We start from the raw sequence: 17,451 nt of genomic DNA, 5'->3' as shown, positions 1-17,451 counted from the left end.
TTATACTTATTTATATTTAAACTGTTAAATATTTTGTCATCATTGAAGTCTTAAGTCCCATAATAAAATCAATTTCTACTTTAGGGACATAAGAATTGATAGAAGGAGTTAATGGACTCACAAAGCCATGTGCTGACTGACTTGTAACAAAGGAATTCATGGGTTTCTAAGGTCCTTCCCTCCCTTCCTTCCTATTCTGCTTTCTTTCACGTTATGTCCAATTTTAACCTTCTTTGCAAACTGAAAAGTTGCTAAGATTTTAATGAACTATCTATGTGTCTAAAGTTCTTATCTATAAACTTAAACTAGCCAGTTGAGTTGTGGAGAGAATGGAATCTGTGGTTTTGGGATCTGGAATGCTATGCAAAGGAAAGAATAAAAAGTGAAAATTTTAATGAGAGCAGCTGTGTGAAGCTTGTTAGTCACATTTGTGTTTTGTTCACAAAAAAAAAAAAGAGAAAGAATAAATTGAAGTTGCTGATTTGTGGCATTTATCTGATTAATACCTGCAGTACTGCATATATGAGGACTGACAAGTTCACGAACTTGTTGCACCGATGTTGCTAACTTTTTTTGATATCAGGTTTATTCATTATGAATTTGTACCAACTGGACAAACAGTTAACCAAGTTTATTATTTGCAAGTGCTGAAAAGGCTGCATGAAAAAGTTAGACGACATGAACTTTTTGCCAACAATTCATGGTTCTTGCATCACAACAACGCACCAGCTCACATGGCACTGCCTGTGAGTTTTTAGCCAGGAAACAAATAACTGTATTGGAACACCCTCCCTGCTCACCTGATCTGGCCCCCAATGATTTCTTTCTTTACCCGAAGATAAAAGAAATATTGAAAGGAAGACATTTTGACGACATTCAGGACATCAAGGGTAATACGATGACAGCTCTGATGGCTATTCCAGAAAGAGTTCCAACATTGCTTTGAAGGGTGGACTAGGCGCTGACATGGGTGCATAGTTTCCCAAGGGGAGTACTTCGAAGGTGACCATAGTGATATTCAGCAATGAGTATGTAGCACTTTCTCTAGGATGAGTTCACGAACTTAATTGTCCAACCTCGTATATGGAGACAAAGTTTTTCCTTCTCAGCAAATGAGTTTCTTTTGTTACCAAGGCTCCTTTGTCAGTTACCTGTGCATTAAAGAGTTTTCAGTGCCTGGTCTTCAGCATTAAATTGGATAATTCCTGATACAAGAAAAGAAACCCATATGCCTTGGAATTTAGTTATCAGTTACTTAGGAATTTCAGTTCCACAGAGATTACTAAAACTGAGTCAGTTTTGTTTTTGACTCAAAAACATAATTCCATTGGGAAGTTTATATATCCTATCAGTTTTAAATGTAAAATGTTGTTCTGAATGAGTAAGAAATTAAACGTGTGCAGCGTTCTGAGATTAGGATGTTGGGGAATAGGGGTATTTCTCGTAGTTAGAGTGAAGCTTACAATACAGTGTTGGACAAGCGCTTTTTGATTATCTTCACGTACTAAGTTGAAGGTTTCTGTTTACTTCGGCTTCAAAGTACTTAAATGAGAAATAACATTAATGCTGCCCAACTAAGAAACATCACCTCATTGCCACTAGAATGTAAACCCCCTGTGGGCAGAGATGGCGTAGATGTTGGTTATGCCTGTATTTCTAGCTCCTAGAATAGTTCCTGACACATAAGAGGCAACGGTACCATTTTGCTGAATGAATAAATAACAAACACAGAATAATAGACTGAGGAATTGTATAAGGTCTGCATCTTCTCTTCAGTAAGTACTGTCTAGTTTATTCCCCCTTGAGAACAGTGAAACTGTACATTTGTTTGCTGTAGGTCAAGAACCAGCTTCCCTCAGGTAAGACGTTTTACGCAGCATAAATGACATATTTTAAAAAGATGCCTCAGCTACATTATGTAGGTCATACTTGCCTCTTCCAGATACTCTCACATCCTGGATCAAGTAAGTACGACGTTCCCTAACAAAGAATATAATTCCTTGACTCTTAAAACAATGCAATAGAAAAGAAGCAGGTCAAGTTGGAGACGGACGTATTGGATGATTACTGGGTACTAAACGCTGATCTGTGGAGAAGGGTGTCAGAGCCTCTGACCTTCATGATAGCCTTGTGTACTAGTAGCTATTACTCTCCACTGCACAGGTGAGGCGGTAAGCTTAGCCAGTACGTGGTGAAGCCTGATATTGAGTCCAGTTGTGCCTGACTCCAAAATCCATGCACTTGGCACCATGTTTTTCTTTCTGACTACGACAGTCTAATTTCTGTGGTTTATTTCCATCCAACTTGAAGAAGTTGTTTGCATTCACGGTTTCCAAGTTCTTGCTTTGGTTAAGGAGTGCTTTTCAGTCCGCTATACCTGACTTCTTTGGTACCTGTTGGCACTGAAGGTCTTTTGGAAGGTCCCACTTGAGATTCTGTCATCACTTCATTTTCCTCCTGTCCTGGTTTTCTACCTCTGCCGACTCTCTTGGGGTTTCATTAAATTTATGGACTATTTGCGGGGGAGAGAAGTGGCAACTACCTATGTGAGTCTTCCCGTTTGTTAGCATGCATAGCTCCCCTTTTAAGTCTTTTAAAAATGACTTCCAATAAGTTTTATAACTTTCTCCACAAAACTACCTGTTTAAATGAATTACACATTCCAACAGTTTGCTGTGGGTTACAGAAACTCAGTTGATTTTTGTATATTCTTATAACAGGCAACATTGCTGAATTATTTCTAGTAGTTCATTTGTATTTTATTTTGACTTTTAAAAAAACTTTTTATTTGGAAATAATTTTAGATTTACCGAAGGTTTACAAAGATTTTACAGGGAGTCTCTCTGTACCCTTCACCCAGTTCTCCCTAAGGTTAACTTCTTACATAACTGTGGCACTTTTGCCAAAACTGAAAAAAATGATACTGGTACATTACTGTTAACTACAGACTTTATTTGGATTGCACCCCTTTTTCCACTAATGTCTCTTTTCTATGCCAGGATCCAATCCAGAATATCACATGGCATTTAGTCTCTTGATTTTTAATGTAGAAAATTGTACCATCTGCAAAGAATAATAGTTTTGTCCCTTAGTTACCAAATCTGTGTGTGTGGTGTATGGTAGCTATTAGATGTGTATATACAGAGGGTGCTAAAAAATATGTCTACACATTTTAAGAAAGGAAAACTGTATTAAAATTGTAATACTCAATATATACCGATAACAGAAGATGAATCCAAGTCACATTTGACTTCTGCAATTATAAGAGGTGCTCAAAGTGGTTACTATCAGCATCCAGACACTTCTGATTACAGCGAACTGCTGCTTGAGCAATGTTGACCGAAGTGTCCACTTGTATACATTTTTTTGGCACCCCTGGTATATATGCATACCTTCCCGCACAGGCGTGGACTGACCACTCTTTTCCAGGCTCTTCCTCCTCCCATAAATGTTGGAGCTCCCAGGATTCTGTCCTTTGCCCTTTAATCCTCGGTTGCTGCACATTCTTCTGGGCCCAGGGGGGTGTAGGGGGTTGTCTCTCAACTATTGTGTATTTCCCTGTGTGGCTTAGGTGTAGCCTGTCTGCCCAAGGCGGCCAGTTCACTACAATCACCAGATCTTTCTTTCTAGCATAGATTTCTTTTGAGTTGGCTGTCTTCTGGAAATGTCTGTCTGGATTTTCCACCGACTTTCAGTACGTATGTCTTAAGGGAACATATCTCACTGTTTTCTCCTGCCAACTTGTCACTCCTCCTGTATTTCCTGCCTCAACAATTGCCCAGTTATCCTAGACAGAGAGCAACCTGGACTCGTCCTGGACGCCTCCCTGTCTCCAGTCCCCTTCCTCAGTCTGTTCGTTGTTTTCTTTCTCACTAATTTACCACCTTCTCTCCATCCCAGCTCTTTCACTAACTGCTCTCATTCTTCCGTCGCTTTCACACATCAGACTCCTTCACGTGGCATTCAGAGCCCCATGGTGCCCCCCCACCGCTCCACCCCCACTCTGTGCCCACACACCTGAGTCCCTGGGGTCCTGGGAGGAGCCATGCTTCCTCACCCTTTCTCCTTTGGAAGTCATACATACTCGTATAAGGATGCTTTTTGTTGTTGTTCCTACTCTCTCTTTTCCTGATAAACTCCTGCCGATTTTCCGTCCCCATTCAGTGGTCACTGCTTCTAGGAAAGCTTTGGTCTCCCCTGCTGGGTTCGGTGTACCTCCGAGTGCTCTCGAGGTAGCTTGTGTCTTTCTCGCCCGGCACTTACAGCACTGAGCCTGTTTAGTTATTTATCTGTATAGCAGCTGTCTTCTCCTCGACACTACTGTACGTTCTTCAGGGTCAAAGACCGATGCTGTATTTTTCTTTGTGCTTCCTATAGCTAAGCACACCTGGCACATAGCTGTTACTCGTCATGTTTATTGAGTGAATAAATGTACTCACTGTTCTTGGAAACCCTGACTTGACTGTTTCGAAAACTCACATATACATATACGTATACGTATACGTATATGTATATGTGTGTGTTTGTATGTGTGTGTGTGTGTGTGTGTGTGTGTGTATGTGTATTTTTTAACCAGGGTCAAACGTCTTTAGATGTCAGCTTCTTTATTTGTCAGCGAGGTGGGTGCACTGGACAATCTCTCAAGCCCTTCACAGCTCCTACGAACTGTTATTATGATTTAAGATTTAGCATCCTTGAGCATATTCAAAAGAAAATGATGCAAATTCTGAAGGAAATTCCAAAAGGGGAGTTCCAAAATATTTTGAACAATGGTAGTTACGTCGAAATAATAATTTGGCATTTTGGTTCTACTGCAGAACTAAATGTGTCACGTGCTCATGACCTGAGCACTTGCACATTTGACGGGTTTCCTGATGACGATCAGAGTTTCTGTTCCTTTGCTTACATGTCTGAATCGTTTTAGAGAGGCGGTAAATTCTCCTTTGCTGAACATTTTCAAGTAAAAGTTAGCCCACTGCGTCTTGTGCATATTGTAGATGGGATGGGATTGCAAATGGAACTGCAGTGATGGGACTGATTGACCTCTGAGATCTTGCCTAATGATGAGATTATTCAATTTGGTTGTTTACAGCTTTTGTTTTTATGCTACAACAGAAAAGTTGAATTTTAATCAGATAACACTATTTTTTTTCACTTTCATCTCTTACTGGATTTAATATCAACATTAGAAAGCCACCAGAAGTCTGTGTTTATCAAAATTGTTGACTTTTGTGCATCCACAAAGGAAATATAGTGGGGCTTGCTGAAATGACCTGGATCAAATCGGCGTCTGCGTTCCAATTTCGGAAGGCTTTTTTAGCATAGTCTATTTTTTTTTTTAACTTTTAAAATGTAAAATATAGCATAGATACAGAAAACCACATAAAACAAATCTGTGCTTTAATGAATTCCCACTCAGTGGACATTCTCAGAACTGTCACTCAGGTCAGAAGACAGAAGTCAGCCAGACACCCCAAAGTCTCTCCATGTCCCGTCCCAAACACAGCCCCTGCCTCCCAATGGAAGTTTACAGGTTCTCATTTTCATCACTTCTTTGCATTTCTTAATGGTTTCGTCACATCAATAGGCATCCTTAAATATTCTACTTTCATTTCATCTTCTAAAATATGTCTGTTTTAAGCCTTGTTTGGTGTCAGATCCGCCTCCCATCCTTGTTTCTCTCCCTTGTAATTGACTGTTCAGGAAATTGGATTATTGGACCTGTGGCATGTCGCAGGCTGGATTTTGCTGATGGCTCCGGCTGGCTAGGACTTGGCTGTTTAGAACAAGTGTGGCTCTTTCATGCCTCAGTCCTGGAAGGAATGATACCCTACCTGGAATACCCCTTCATTCCCCCTTGTCTCCCTACCCTGAACCTTGTTCATGAGATTGGCTCTTACCTGTCCTTCAGAACTTAACTCAGACCTCACCCCTCCAAGAAAGAGTCCCTGACTTTCCATCTGATAATCGAGCTGTCCCTTCCTGTGGTCTCAGAGCACCTGTCACCTCTAGCATGACACTGAGGACATTGTTGCGGTTGCTTCTTTACCTGTTTTTCTCTTGCTGAGAGGCTTTCATCCACCAAACCTTTGCGAGATACTTCTAGTGCATAGAATACGGAGAGGGACAAGGCACAGCTCCCTGCCCCCAAGAAGCTCACAGGCAGGGAGGGACGGACAAGAATGGTATAAAATGTTCTGAGTGGAGGAAACGGGTGGACAGGAGAGTCTAGACGAGAGGGTTCCCATCCTAAACTGTGAAGCAAGTGCAGCAGGGACCGACCACACAGGGTTTTCCAGAGGACATGTGTGTGGGCACTTACTACACAGAAAAAGGCATGTTCCATTTTATAGTCATTCATTAAGCACTTTTAGGTGACAAGCTTCATATTATTATCATGGATGATAACCTTTTTTCCGTTTTTGATAGCTGTGGCAGATATTTTTCAAATGTATAACTAAAAAGCTGGATTAAAGTATCAGCGGAAGGGTTCATGTATACAGAAGGAGAAAACCAGTCTGTAACATTTATCTAAGTATAAAAATATAAATTAATGATTTTCTATTTCCAGAAACTAGGCTGAGGGTAATAGATTCCCTGGTTAGGCAGAGAAAGGAATGGATCCTTTTTATGGTTCGGAAGAGTTGACGATTACATCATCCTCCATTTTTCAGAATTCAGAACAGAATTTTGCTAGCTTGTCTGTTCATTACGTTGTTTAATTTCCTGGAAAAGTAGACATTTTTAGTGTACTTTTTATGTGGCGATGTAATATAATTTCTTTCATTCTCCATCTTGAAGTACTCAGTATTTAAAACTACTCCTTTAAGAAGACGCTGTCCCCCAGCAAAAGACATGTGTCTTTGGCTACGGCCTTTGCTGTTCTAAGAGCCCATGGCTTTGCTTCGTAAGAGTCTTCTAACTCTCAAGTATGATGCTTTTATGGTATCTTTGCTCCCCAGGAAGCCAGTCCTACAGGGCACAGTGACAACTGAGAAGCTAACTTGAATGTAACTGGATTTAATTGCACTGGATCGGACTGTCCAGTATCCTTGTACTGGCTGAGATTTCACACTGTATAGACCCGCACACTATTTCAAGAATTCTATCTGGAACATGAACTCGGCTCTTATACCTGTGATGGACTGAATGGTTGTGTCCCCCACACATGTATACGTTGAAATTCTGACATCCATTGTGATGGTGTTAGGAGGTGGAGCCTTTGGGAGGTGAGGTCATGAGGATGGAAGCCTCCTGAGTGCGATCAGTGTCCTTATAAAAGAGACCCACAGACTCCCCAGCCCCTTCTCCGTGAGGGCACAGGGAGGAGACAGCTGTTTGTGAACCAGGAAGAGTGCCCTCACAGCACCTTGATCTTGCATTGCTCAGCGTTCAGAATTGTGAGAAATAAATGTCTGTTGCTTAAGTCATTGAGTCTACAGTACTTTTGTTACAGAAGCTGGAATGGTCTAAGAGAATACCCTTCAATATATTGTTACCTACATTTAACACTAATTGCTCAATGAATGGGCTTTGGTTACTTTCTGTTCTTTTATAACCCAAACAACTTTTTATTACAGAGAGTTTCAAATATAGACACAGAAATAGAAGGACCAGCACAACGGACCCCATGTACCCATCCTCCAGCTTCAGCAGTTGTCGTCCCCTGATGGATTTGTTCCATCTGTACTTCCACTGGCTCTTTCTCCCCCTCCCTACTAGTGCATTGTTTTGAAGTATATCCTAGACATCATATCATTTCACCAAATCATTCAAAAATGATTAAACAAATCATGATATAAGTGACGTGTATGTATTAGTACCTGTTATATACCTAGATGATTAATATGTATCTCTAAAACATAAGGACTTAAAAAGATAATCACGGTTCCATTCTCATGCCTAAAAATTTAAAAATTCCCTTAGAAGCATAAAATAATCCAGATAGTATTAAAATTTCCCCTATGGTGTTTCATTGTTTTTTTGGTTTTTTTTTACAGTTGATTTGCTTTCATCAGAATCCAAACGTGGTTCACACATTGCTTTTGATGGGTGTGCTAACATTATGTTCTTATTATAAAAGTAACATATGCTCAACCAAGACAATTTTTAATATATCAAAAAGTATATGAAAGTAAATATTATTTTTGTTTTATTGCCTCAAAATGATTTTTTACTCTTTGGGATTATTTTCTACTAATCTGTATATATGCAACTGTACAATTTTTACGTAGTAAGTATTCTCTCTGCTCTTCCTTTGGGCTTAATTTGCTCATGTTTTTCTAGTTCTTAAGGTAGAAGCTTAGCTTTCCATAATTTTTTCTTTTCTAATATAAACACTTAAAGCTATAACTTTCCCTTTAGGCATGTTGTTTTCATTATCATATAATTCGAAATATTTTCTAATTCCCCTTATGATTTCTTTTATCTGTTTTATTTAAAAATGTCTTGCTTAATCTTCAAATATTTGGGGGATTTTCTAGATACCTTATTGTTACTATTATCTAATATAATACTTTATATGATTTCAACCCTTTTAAATGTCTTGCAACATATCTTATGGCCTGTAATAATTTATTCTTGGAAGTATTCCTGGAAAAGAATGTACATTCTGCAAATGTTGGGTGTAGTGATCTTGTCAATTCGGGCATATTCACATGCAAAAGAATGGAGTTTGACCCTCATACCACATATAAAAATCAACTCCAAATGAATCACAACCTACATGGGTAAGGTAAAACTAAAACTCTTAAGAGAAAAGCACAAATGTAAGCCTTCATGACCTTGGTTTAAGCAATGGTTTCTTTAGATAATGACACCAAAAGCACAATGAAACAATGAAATTGATAAATTGGATTTCATGAAACTGAAAATGTTTATGTCAAAGGACAACATTAAGGAAGGGAAAAGACAACCCAGGGGATGGGAGAAAATATTTGCAAGTCAGATATCTGATTAGGAATGTGTATCTATGATATATAAAGAACTCTTACAACTATGATATATAAAGAACTCTTACAACAATGATAAAAAGACAACCTAATAAAAATGAGCCAATGATTTGAATAGAGATTTTTCTAAAGAAGCTACATAAATAGCCAATAAGCGCATGAAAAGATGCTCCACATCATTACCCATCAGAAATATGCAAATCAGAACTACAAGATGTCACTTCACACCCAAGTAGCATGACTATAATTTAAAAAACAAAACACAGACTATAATAAGTGTGTTCTGGATGTGGAGAAATTGGAACCCTCAATTTCTAGTGGAAATATAAAATGGTTACTTTGGAAAACAGTCTGACAGTCCCTCAAATGATGAAACGTAGAGCTACCACATGACCCAGTAATTTGACTTCTTGGTATATATCCAAGAGAAATGAAGACATAGCCATACAAAATCTTGTACATGAATGTGCACAGCAGCATTATTCATAATAGCCAAAAATTGGAAACAAAGCAAAGGTCCATTAACTGATGGATGAGCGAATCAAATGTGGTCTGTCTAGTCAATGAAATACTATTGGGCCGTAAAAAGGAATGAAGTACTGAGCTACACGAATATGAATGAACCTTGAACACGTGGTGCTAAGTGAAAGAAGCCAGTCACAGAGCCCACATGTTGTATGAGCCTTTGTAGGAAATATCCAGAATAGGCAAATCTGTAGATGCAGGCAGTAGATTAGTGGTAGCCTGGGGTTGGGGTGGTGGCACTGGGGACATGGGAGCTGAGCGCTAAATGGTATGGAATGATGAAAATGTTCTGAAATTAATTGCAGCAATGGTTGCACAAATCTGTGAATTTACCAAAACCCACTGAATTGTAGGTACACTTTAAATGAATTGTATTATTTGTGAATTATAGCTCAGACTGTTAAAAAAATAAAAAGGAACCAGGAATACCCATAGCTCAGGACAAGAGCCCTTGATATTCCTTAACATCATGGTGACTTTGCAGAAAGAACTTCTCAGCTGGAGTTAATTGATTTGAACAACTCAAGTCCACTAGGCAAATAAGCAGTGGATGGCTTACCGTGGTGGCAGAGTTCAGTTTTCTAGCATAGTTTTCAAATAACTATGATGTTAAGAGGAGAATAAAGTCTCAGGTGAATGAAACCTACATGACCTAAAAGAAAAAAAAAAGTCAGGTCAAGTTGGTTGATAATGTTATTCATATATTTCATGCTCTTGTTGGTTTATTTCTTTTGTCAATTTTTGCTTCAGTTATTTTAGAGTTCTATTACTAGGTGCTACACACTTAAGATTCTATGTCTTCTTGATATAACCCTGTTCATCTCTAGTTATACGCTTGCCTTGAAGGCCACATGATTTGATATTAATGTAGCCACACCAGCATTTTATACTTAGGGTGTGCATATTATAATTTCTTTCTACACTTTTACTTTCAACTTGCCTGTGTGTTTATATTTGAAGCACTTTTCCTGTAAACAACATAGTTGTTTTGTAAACTTGGCCCGAGAACCTGTTTTTTGGTAACCTGTGTTAGCCAAAGTACTTTTTGGGGAATGCTGTTCTAGGCAGGAGAATGCAAATTAGAGATTTGCAAGAATAAAATAGAAAACTTAACTTCATTTTTATTTGAATTAATTGATTATTTGTCCAAGTGGCATTATTATTACAACCATGTAATACCTAGTTTTTGTTTTCCTCCCGTCTGCTTAATACTGATAACATATGTAATAGCTAGGCCATCCTCTTCAGGGTCTTACGTCCTGAAAATCTTTTATCACATTGTCTAAGCAAATTAAGCTGAAGCATTTTGGTTTTCTATTAGATAGATATTTGCAAAAAAACAAATCCCTCCATTAAGGAAGATAAATGCATTGCCATGGTGTTGGAGGGGAAGCTAGAAATAAGATGTGTTGAAACTCAGGGAAATACAAACCAAAAGATAATAGTGAGCAATTTGATTATTTTTTATTTATGAAGAATTGGTTAAAAATAACTTTTAAAGAGTTTACACTTAGGCAGTGGCATGGAAATTCTCAGAAGTAGTTTACATTTTTCTGTACTCTTAAAATATGTACACTTTTTTATATTTTTAATTTAAGCAGTTAACAGGGCCAAGCAGAGGCTAATTATACATGAAAGGAACAAACTTCTCTGTTCTGTCACTCCTCTCTGCTCCCTGACACTGGGGTGAGAGAGTTGGGGGGAGGATCCTGGGGGGGGGAGGGGCACCCACGCTGTGGTAAATCTGCAGCTCGTCCAAATAGCATTTGACGTCTGTCCCGAGTCTGTGCCCCACCTCACCCATCTTCCAGAGTGGATTATCTGTTTGTTCAGGTGTCTGTTTCCTTCTGTTGCATAAATGTGTACATGGCTCCTTTTTCTATGATGCTACAAAGGTCATTTTTCCCCTCTTATTTCTAGTCAAACTCCAACTTCAAGCGGAAGAGAGAGGAGTTGTGTCTATCAAAGGAGTGTGTGCGAACCGCTATCTCGCTATGAAGGAAGATGGGAGATTACTGGCTTCCGTAAGTAACACTCTGTTTCTGTAGGTTTTTCCTTTGTGATCTGCTGTTGCTGTTACTATACTAGTTTGGGTATGTGTTAAATCTTTACTAAGGGTTTTAAAAGTATTGTATCATTTAGTCTACATATTCACCCCGTAAAATAGAGTATTATGCTCTTTATTTCACATGTGCAGAAACTCAAGTTTTGAGGGACTAGTAAAGTAACCCAGGAAACAGCTGGCGGGAGGCAGACCTGGGGGAGCCATGGCAGCCTTGACTCCAGCCACAAGCACTCATTAATTCACTGCCTTTTCCTGCCTTCGCTACAAAGCTATTAAACCACCCGTTTATAAAGAAAGGCCTTGTATTGTGCATTGTTTGAAGATCGGTGGGATGAACATACAAACTTTTGAGTGTTCATTTTGCAGTTTCTTCTTTCAGACTTGACATACTGAACACCTGCAGTGTAGCACATGAGTTGAAAAAGTGAGTTGTCAACGAAGGTGCAAATACTGGCTGTGCCACTCAGGAGCCGCGTGTTCCTAGGAGAATGATTCCGAGTCAGTTCCCTCCCCTGTAAAACAGAGACTCCAGCGAGCCCTCCTAGAGCCTGGGGGAGGTCTAAATTAGGACATGTATATCAAGTGCCAGAATCAGGTCTAATACATAATAGGTCCTAAAGTGGCTACTTCCTCCTTGTGGTATTTCCCGTTTGTACACAAGGTCATTTAGGGCAGGGATCTCTCTCTCTCTCTCTCTCTCTCTCTCTCTCTCTCCTCTTTTACTTTTTATCGCAGCTAGTCAAGGGTCCTAGCTCCTGGATCCTGTTCTTCCCACTAACCCAGGCTCCCTGACAACTTTACCTTTAATATTAGAACCAGACTACATGTCTGTTGAGCAAACACAGTGTGTGGGGACTGGTGCAGGGAAATAAAGCAGCATAAAGGACACAGACCCCACTTCCATCTTATTGGGGGAGCCGATAGGACATGTGCCTAAAAGTGTGTGTGTACATGTACACACAATCCACAGCCATAATACCAATACCAGCAGCCAGTGATGACCCCTCTGTAACTTATCCCGCAGAGGGGATCTGATAGTTCGGAGCAGCTGTGGTGCATTGCGCTATACAAATCGTTTCTGAAATTTTTTTCTCCAGTGAGGACCTTTGGATTTCTGAAGGTACTGAAATGGATTTACAGAGAAAAAGAATATTTCAACCATGACATTGATCATCTGACAAAGATATATTTATGTTGATATTATCGACCAATATTGTTTTTGCAGGATAAATAACAAGTTTGAGTGTAGTGGAGTGGCTCTCTTTATTTCTGTTATTGAATAAATTTTAGAATCCTCTTCAACAATAGCCGATACTTACTGCACATACAGTGTGCCACGTGCTGTGCTGGCATCAGGGTTATACAACTGAATCCAGCCTGGTCTGCACCCTTCATGAGTCACAGTGCTGGGGGGGCAGAAGTCTAAGTAAGTGTGATAATGTGTAAGGGTTTTGACTGTTCTATATCTTGCATACATGCCTAGTAATATAGGAAAGGCAGTAAGAAGTATTGTGATACAGGAATACAGGAAAGGAAGTGATTCAACTTCTCTGGGTTGAGGACGATGACCACTAGGTAGTGTGAATCACACGTACAGTGTGAATCACTATGGCTTCTGCAGCTGCTGTAGAGGCAGGAGTTCATGGGGCAGTCTGGGAGCAGCAGGAATGGAGACGAGACTGTAGATAATTCTAGGACATAGCACCTGCAAAGGCATGTGTGCAGGACGTTTACTGGGTGAATCTCCAGAGTTACAAGTAATTCACTACTGTGGGAGCGTAATGTGTGCAGGAATTACAAGGTGGAAAGGAAGAGATATGGCTGGAGAGGTAGGGAGACTGCCTGCTACCTACACTGTGCAGCTACAAGTGGTGGAAGACACAGTCAGATTTGAATTTGAGAACGATCATGCCGGCAGCAGTGTAGCGGATGGTTTTGAGGGGGCCAAGACTGGTGGAGATAGGCCAGTTCAGGCAAGTGGTGATGAGAACCTCGCAGTAACGGGGCAGAGAGGCCGAGTCGACTGCTAGCACTTGAGATGGTTTATATTGAGGAGTGTAGCAGAGGGGAAAGTCAAAGATGGCTCCTAGGTTTCTGGTTTGGATGAGAAGGTAGATGAAAAAGGGGACGAGGAAAAGCACAAGTTCTGGGAAAAGGTAATACAGGTTCAAATGTAGACCTACCATGTTTCCCTGAAAATAAGACCTAGCCGGACAGTCAGCTCTAATGCGTCTTTTGGAGCAAAAATTAATATAAGACCCGGTCTTATTTTACTATGATATACGACCCAGTCTTATCTAACATAATATAATACCGGGTCTTATGTTAATTTTTGCTCCAAAAGACGCATTAGAGCTGATTGTCCGGCTAGGTCTTATTTTCAGGGAAACGCGGTATCTAGTTCAAGTTGCCTAAGAGACATTCTGCTGCAGATGTTCACTACATAGTTGGAATTACAGGTCGGGAGCTTAGAGAGGTCTGTGTCGATACCCAGATTTGGGTGTCATCAGCATAGAGGTGGTAATTAAATCAGGGAAATGGGTGAGGTTTACTAGGTGAAAAATAGCCCTAAAAGATTGACTACCTAGGACTTTAACTTCTTCGACTGTTCTTGTCTTTTTTCCTACCAGTCTGTTGTTAATTCAAGGGATGATGTAATATGTGGGGAGTCTACCACAGTAGTATTTTAAATATTTCCAGGACAGTGAATCAGTGGGTAATTTTGGATGACCTTGATTTTATAGAAGGAGGAAGAGGGGTTTACCCCTACTCTTCTCACCTCAAGATGTGACAAATCACATATAGTGTGAATCACTGTGGCTTCTGCAGTCGTGTTGGTTTGGCTACTGTCAGACAGTGAAAGTGGTGGAGGAAAAAAGGAGATGCACAGATTGGCTTCTGTTATAACTGACTATGGACAACACTAGTCAAATGGTTTTAAAGCTCTAGCCTCTTCTCTGTCTTAATCTGGCTCAATGAGTGATTTGAGATTGTTACCCAGTGGTTTTCCACTCACTGAGATTAGAAGACCCAGTGAGTGGAATCCTGGTGGCCCTGTAAGATAGTCATTGGAGTGGCTTTCATCTCGAGAATATAGTCCGGAATGTAGGTACATCTCTAATGATAAAAAGCTCTATAGTTGTCAAAGTGATGAAAACAGCAGCTACTTTATATAAAGTGCATCTCTGAAACTACTGGGGTCCATAAAACGGGATGAATTTAAGACAATAGACCTGAAAATGAACTGCCTTCTCATTCTTACAGAATTCTCTGCAAATTGGAGAATTCTGACGTCTTCTCTTGGTAAACAGGCATTAAGCTTCCCAAACTGTTGATTCTGTACCATCAGAAGTGTAAAGTGCTGTGAAATAAACTGTTATCTCATTTCTTCCTTAGCTAACCAGGACCTTTCACAAGATTAAGGTCACAGCATTTTATTTAGTCTTAAATGTGTTTCTGTTTCCTTGGATGTGTTCATTCTTCCTGATACAGTAAGAGTTAATTTAGCAATGCTTAGGAATCTATCAGAAACTCTTCTGTAGGGACAAAGCTACAGCTATTCCACATAAATGGAAAAGTCAGGAATTATCAGTTTCCTTTGAGGAATGGCATCAGCCAAGACCTGGTTGTTCCAGCTCCCATCATAGGATCGATTCCTGCCAAGTTCACAAATTAATCCCTAATCTTACCACTCAATTTGTATGGCTCGCTGCCATGCGTTTTCAGCAGCAGTCGTATCTCTTTCAAATTAGTCCGGGTGGGCTCTATCAATCTTCAGAGGAGAAAGTAACTATCCACACCCCAAAACCAAGGAGGTGGTGTTGGTGGGTCAGGAAGTGGCATATTTCTCTCTGAGTCAGACCCAGAGGCATTGAACTGTCAACAGCAACAACTTCTGCTGTAATCCAGTGTTGTGACAAGTAGCATCATTTGGGGATGCAGATACTCCTTATAACCTAGGGAAACGGGGCTTACGCCGTTACACTTGCCAAAGGCATACTTCTTTCCATTCTTCTCCCTGGCCCTATTCCAGACCGCCGCGTTAATGGCGCCCCGGGGCTCTCCTGCATTTTACCCTGGTGGGATTCCCACAGTGATTTGTAGAACATTCCAGTTTCTCCTCAAAAAGAAGACTAGTCTGGACACATAAAACATTTCGGTTTCTAAGTCACATTGGGTAGATTACTACCCATTGAGAGGATGAAAAAAGACTAAGTTGTGCGTCATTTTTTCCTCCAGTACCGTCACGTAGTAATGGTACTAACGCATTCAGGCGAAGGATTTCTCACCATTTGAAAACATTTCTTAAGGGACTTTCCCCCCCGTCAAAGCTAGAAAATACAAAAGTTCAAAGAGTAACTATATTTAACTACCAAAGCCTATATTTGGAGGCAGACGTGGAGTCGTTCTTTAATACACAACAGACTCTTTATTCCATTCCATAGCGGGATAAATTCTGTTGCTATGAGCAACAGATGTCCAGAATAAATATTAGGATTTCTTAAGTGTTCACAAAATTGTAGTAGATTTTTTTTTAATTACATAAAGTGAGATTAATTATAGTTTTACGTTTAAATCATCAAACAATCTCAATTGGCATGGGTAGGAAAACAATCTGCCTGGTCTTCATCTGCTTAGAAAGTTGCCCATTGTTTTCTGTAAAAGACTATAGATGGTAATAACCTGAGCAAAATATCTCAGTAAGTATTTGAGAGGGTGTAACTTGTGTTAATCCATAATAGTGAAATATGAAAATGTATTTATATTCTCTGAGGATATGCATTTAATTACTGTAAGAGTAAAATACATTTTTACCTATTGAAGAACTTTCTTAGTTGATGGGCCTTTACAAAGATATGAAACCTACACACAAAGTAAAGTAGAGAAAACAGATTTTTGAGGGCTCAATTATCCAGATTGACAATATATACTGATCAAATTTGTCAGAAAAATACAACAATTAAAGAGGAATGTATATCATTTTTAAATGATCAAATATAATTAAATGCAAAGGTTACTGCCTACTAAGAATTATTGTTTCTTTTAGAAACCAATCTTATAACATTTTACATAACCTACATATATATTACAAAACTGAGATCCAATTTACTTTTTAACTTTTCACAATTTGTAAGTTTTATTTTGTTCTGAACTAGTCAACACTAATACTTACATCATGTCTGTTTTCAATTCTCAGAAGTGGTGTAAGCAAAAGCATTTCTGGATTCATGTTGAGCAAACTCCCTCCTAAGCCAAACTGCAAAATCAAAGTACTGTAAAAGAATAAATAATCCAATAAACAGAGCATGGGGAAATGGCCATAAGGTTCAAATCTAATATTTAGCAGTGGACAAGAACTGTGAAGCCAGTGGCATAGGACAGGCGAGGAGGGGAACAGGGGGACGCGTAAAGTTACCCCCCCATACTGTATTCTTTGCAAGTCGCTGTACAGAGTCCACATTTTAAGGGATGTGGGGCTCCATGTCGTTGAGGGGGGAGTAGCTACATAAATTATTTGGAATTCTTTTGTGTGAGAAATTTGTCTGTTCTCCATTTATTTATTTATTCAGTCATTTATATCAGCATATACTCGTGGACATTTATTTTATACTTTGGGTCATAATCCAATAATGAGTTTTTTATTTTGTTGTTCAGATTGTTCTAGCTTTGGCCTTTGGGAGCTTTTTCAGTTGGCTCCCATGTCCCTTTCACATACCCCAATCAGTGTGGGATTTCTTTTTGAGCACTGCCTCATTTTATGGCCTACAAGACCCTCTAGGCTCAGCTCGTACAGCCCCTCCTGCAGCCTAGAATGAGCCGTGTCCCTAAGGAACCTTGGTTCCTTTGACTGGAAAATGGCGTTAGGGAAACTGGATGCTGGGTAGCTTGTTGCTACTTACTACTGAGATG

At 39.6% G+C, this 17,451-nt stretch overlaps 1 protein-coding gene across 1 annotated transcript in view; it reads left to right on the top strand.

The window, feature by feature from the left end:
- The window catches only part of FGF2 (fibroblast growth factor 2), a 50,208-nt gene that overhangs the window by 22,630 nt on the left and 10,127 nt on the right, over positions 1–17,451 (top strand). The window contains exon 2 of the mRNA XM_074338547.1: positions 11,397–11,500. Coding sequence (XP_074194648.1) covers positions 11,397–11,500 — 104 coding nt within the window. The remainder of the gene's footprint in view (positions 1–11,396; positions 11,501–17,451) is intronic.

Source organism: Rhinolophus sinicus, linkage group LG07 (genome assembly GCF_036562045.2).
Source record: "Rhinolophus sinicus isolate RSC01 linkage group LG07, ASM3656204v1, whole genome shotgun sequence".
Classification (NCBI taxonomy): Eukaryota; Metazoa; Chordata; class Mammalia; order Chiroptera; family Rhinolophidae; genus Rhinolophus; species Rhinolophus sinicus.
Note: the sequence above shows the minus strand (reverse complement) of the source record. Positions and strands in the feature narration are given on the sequence as shown.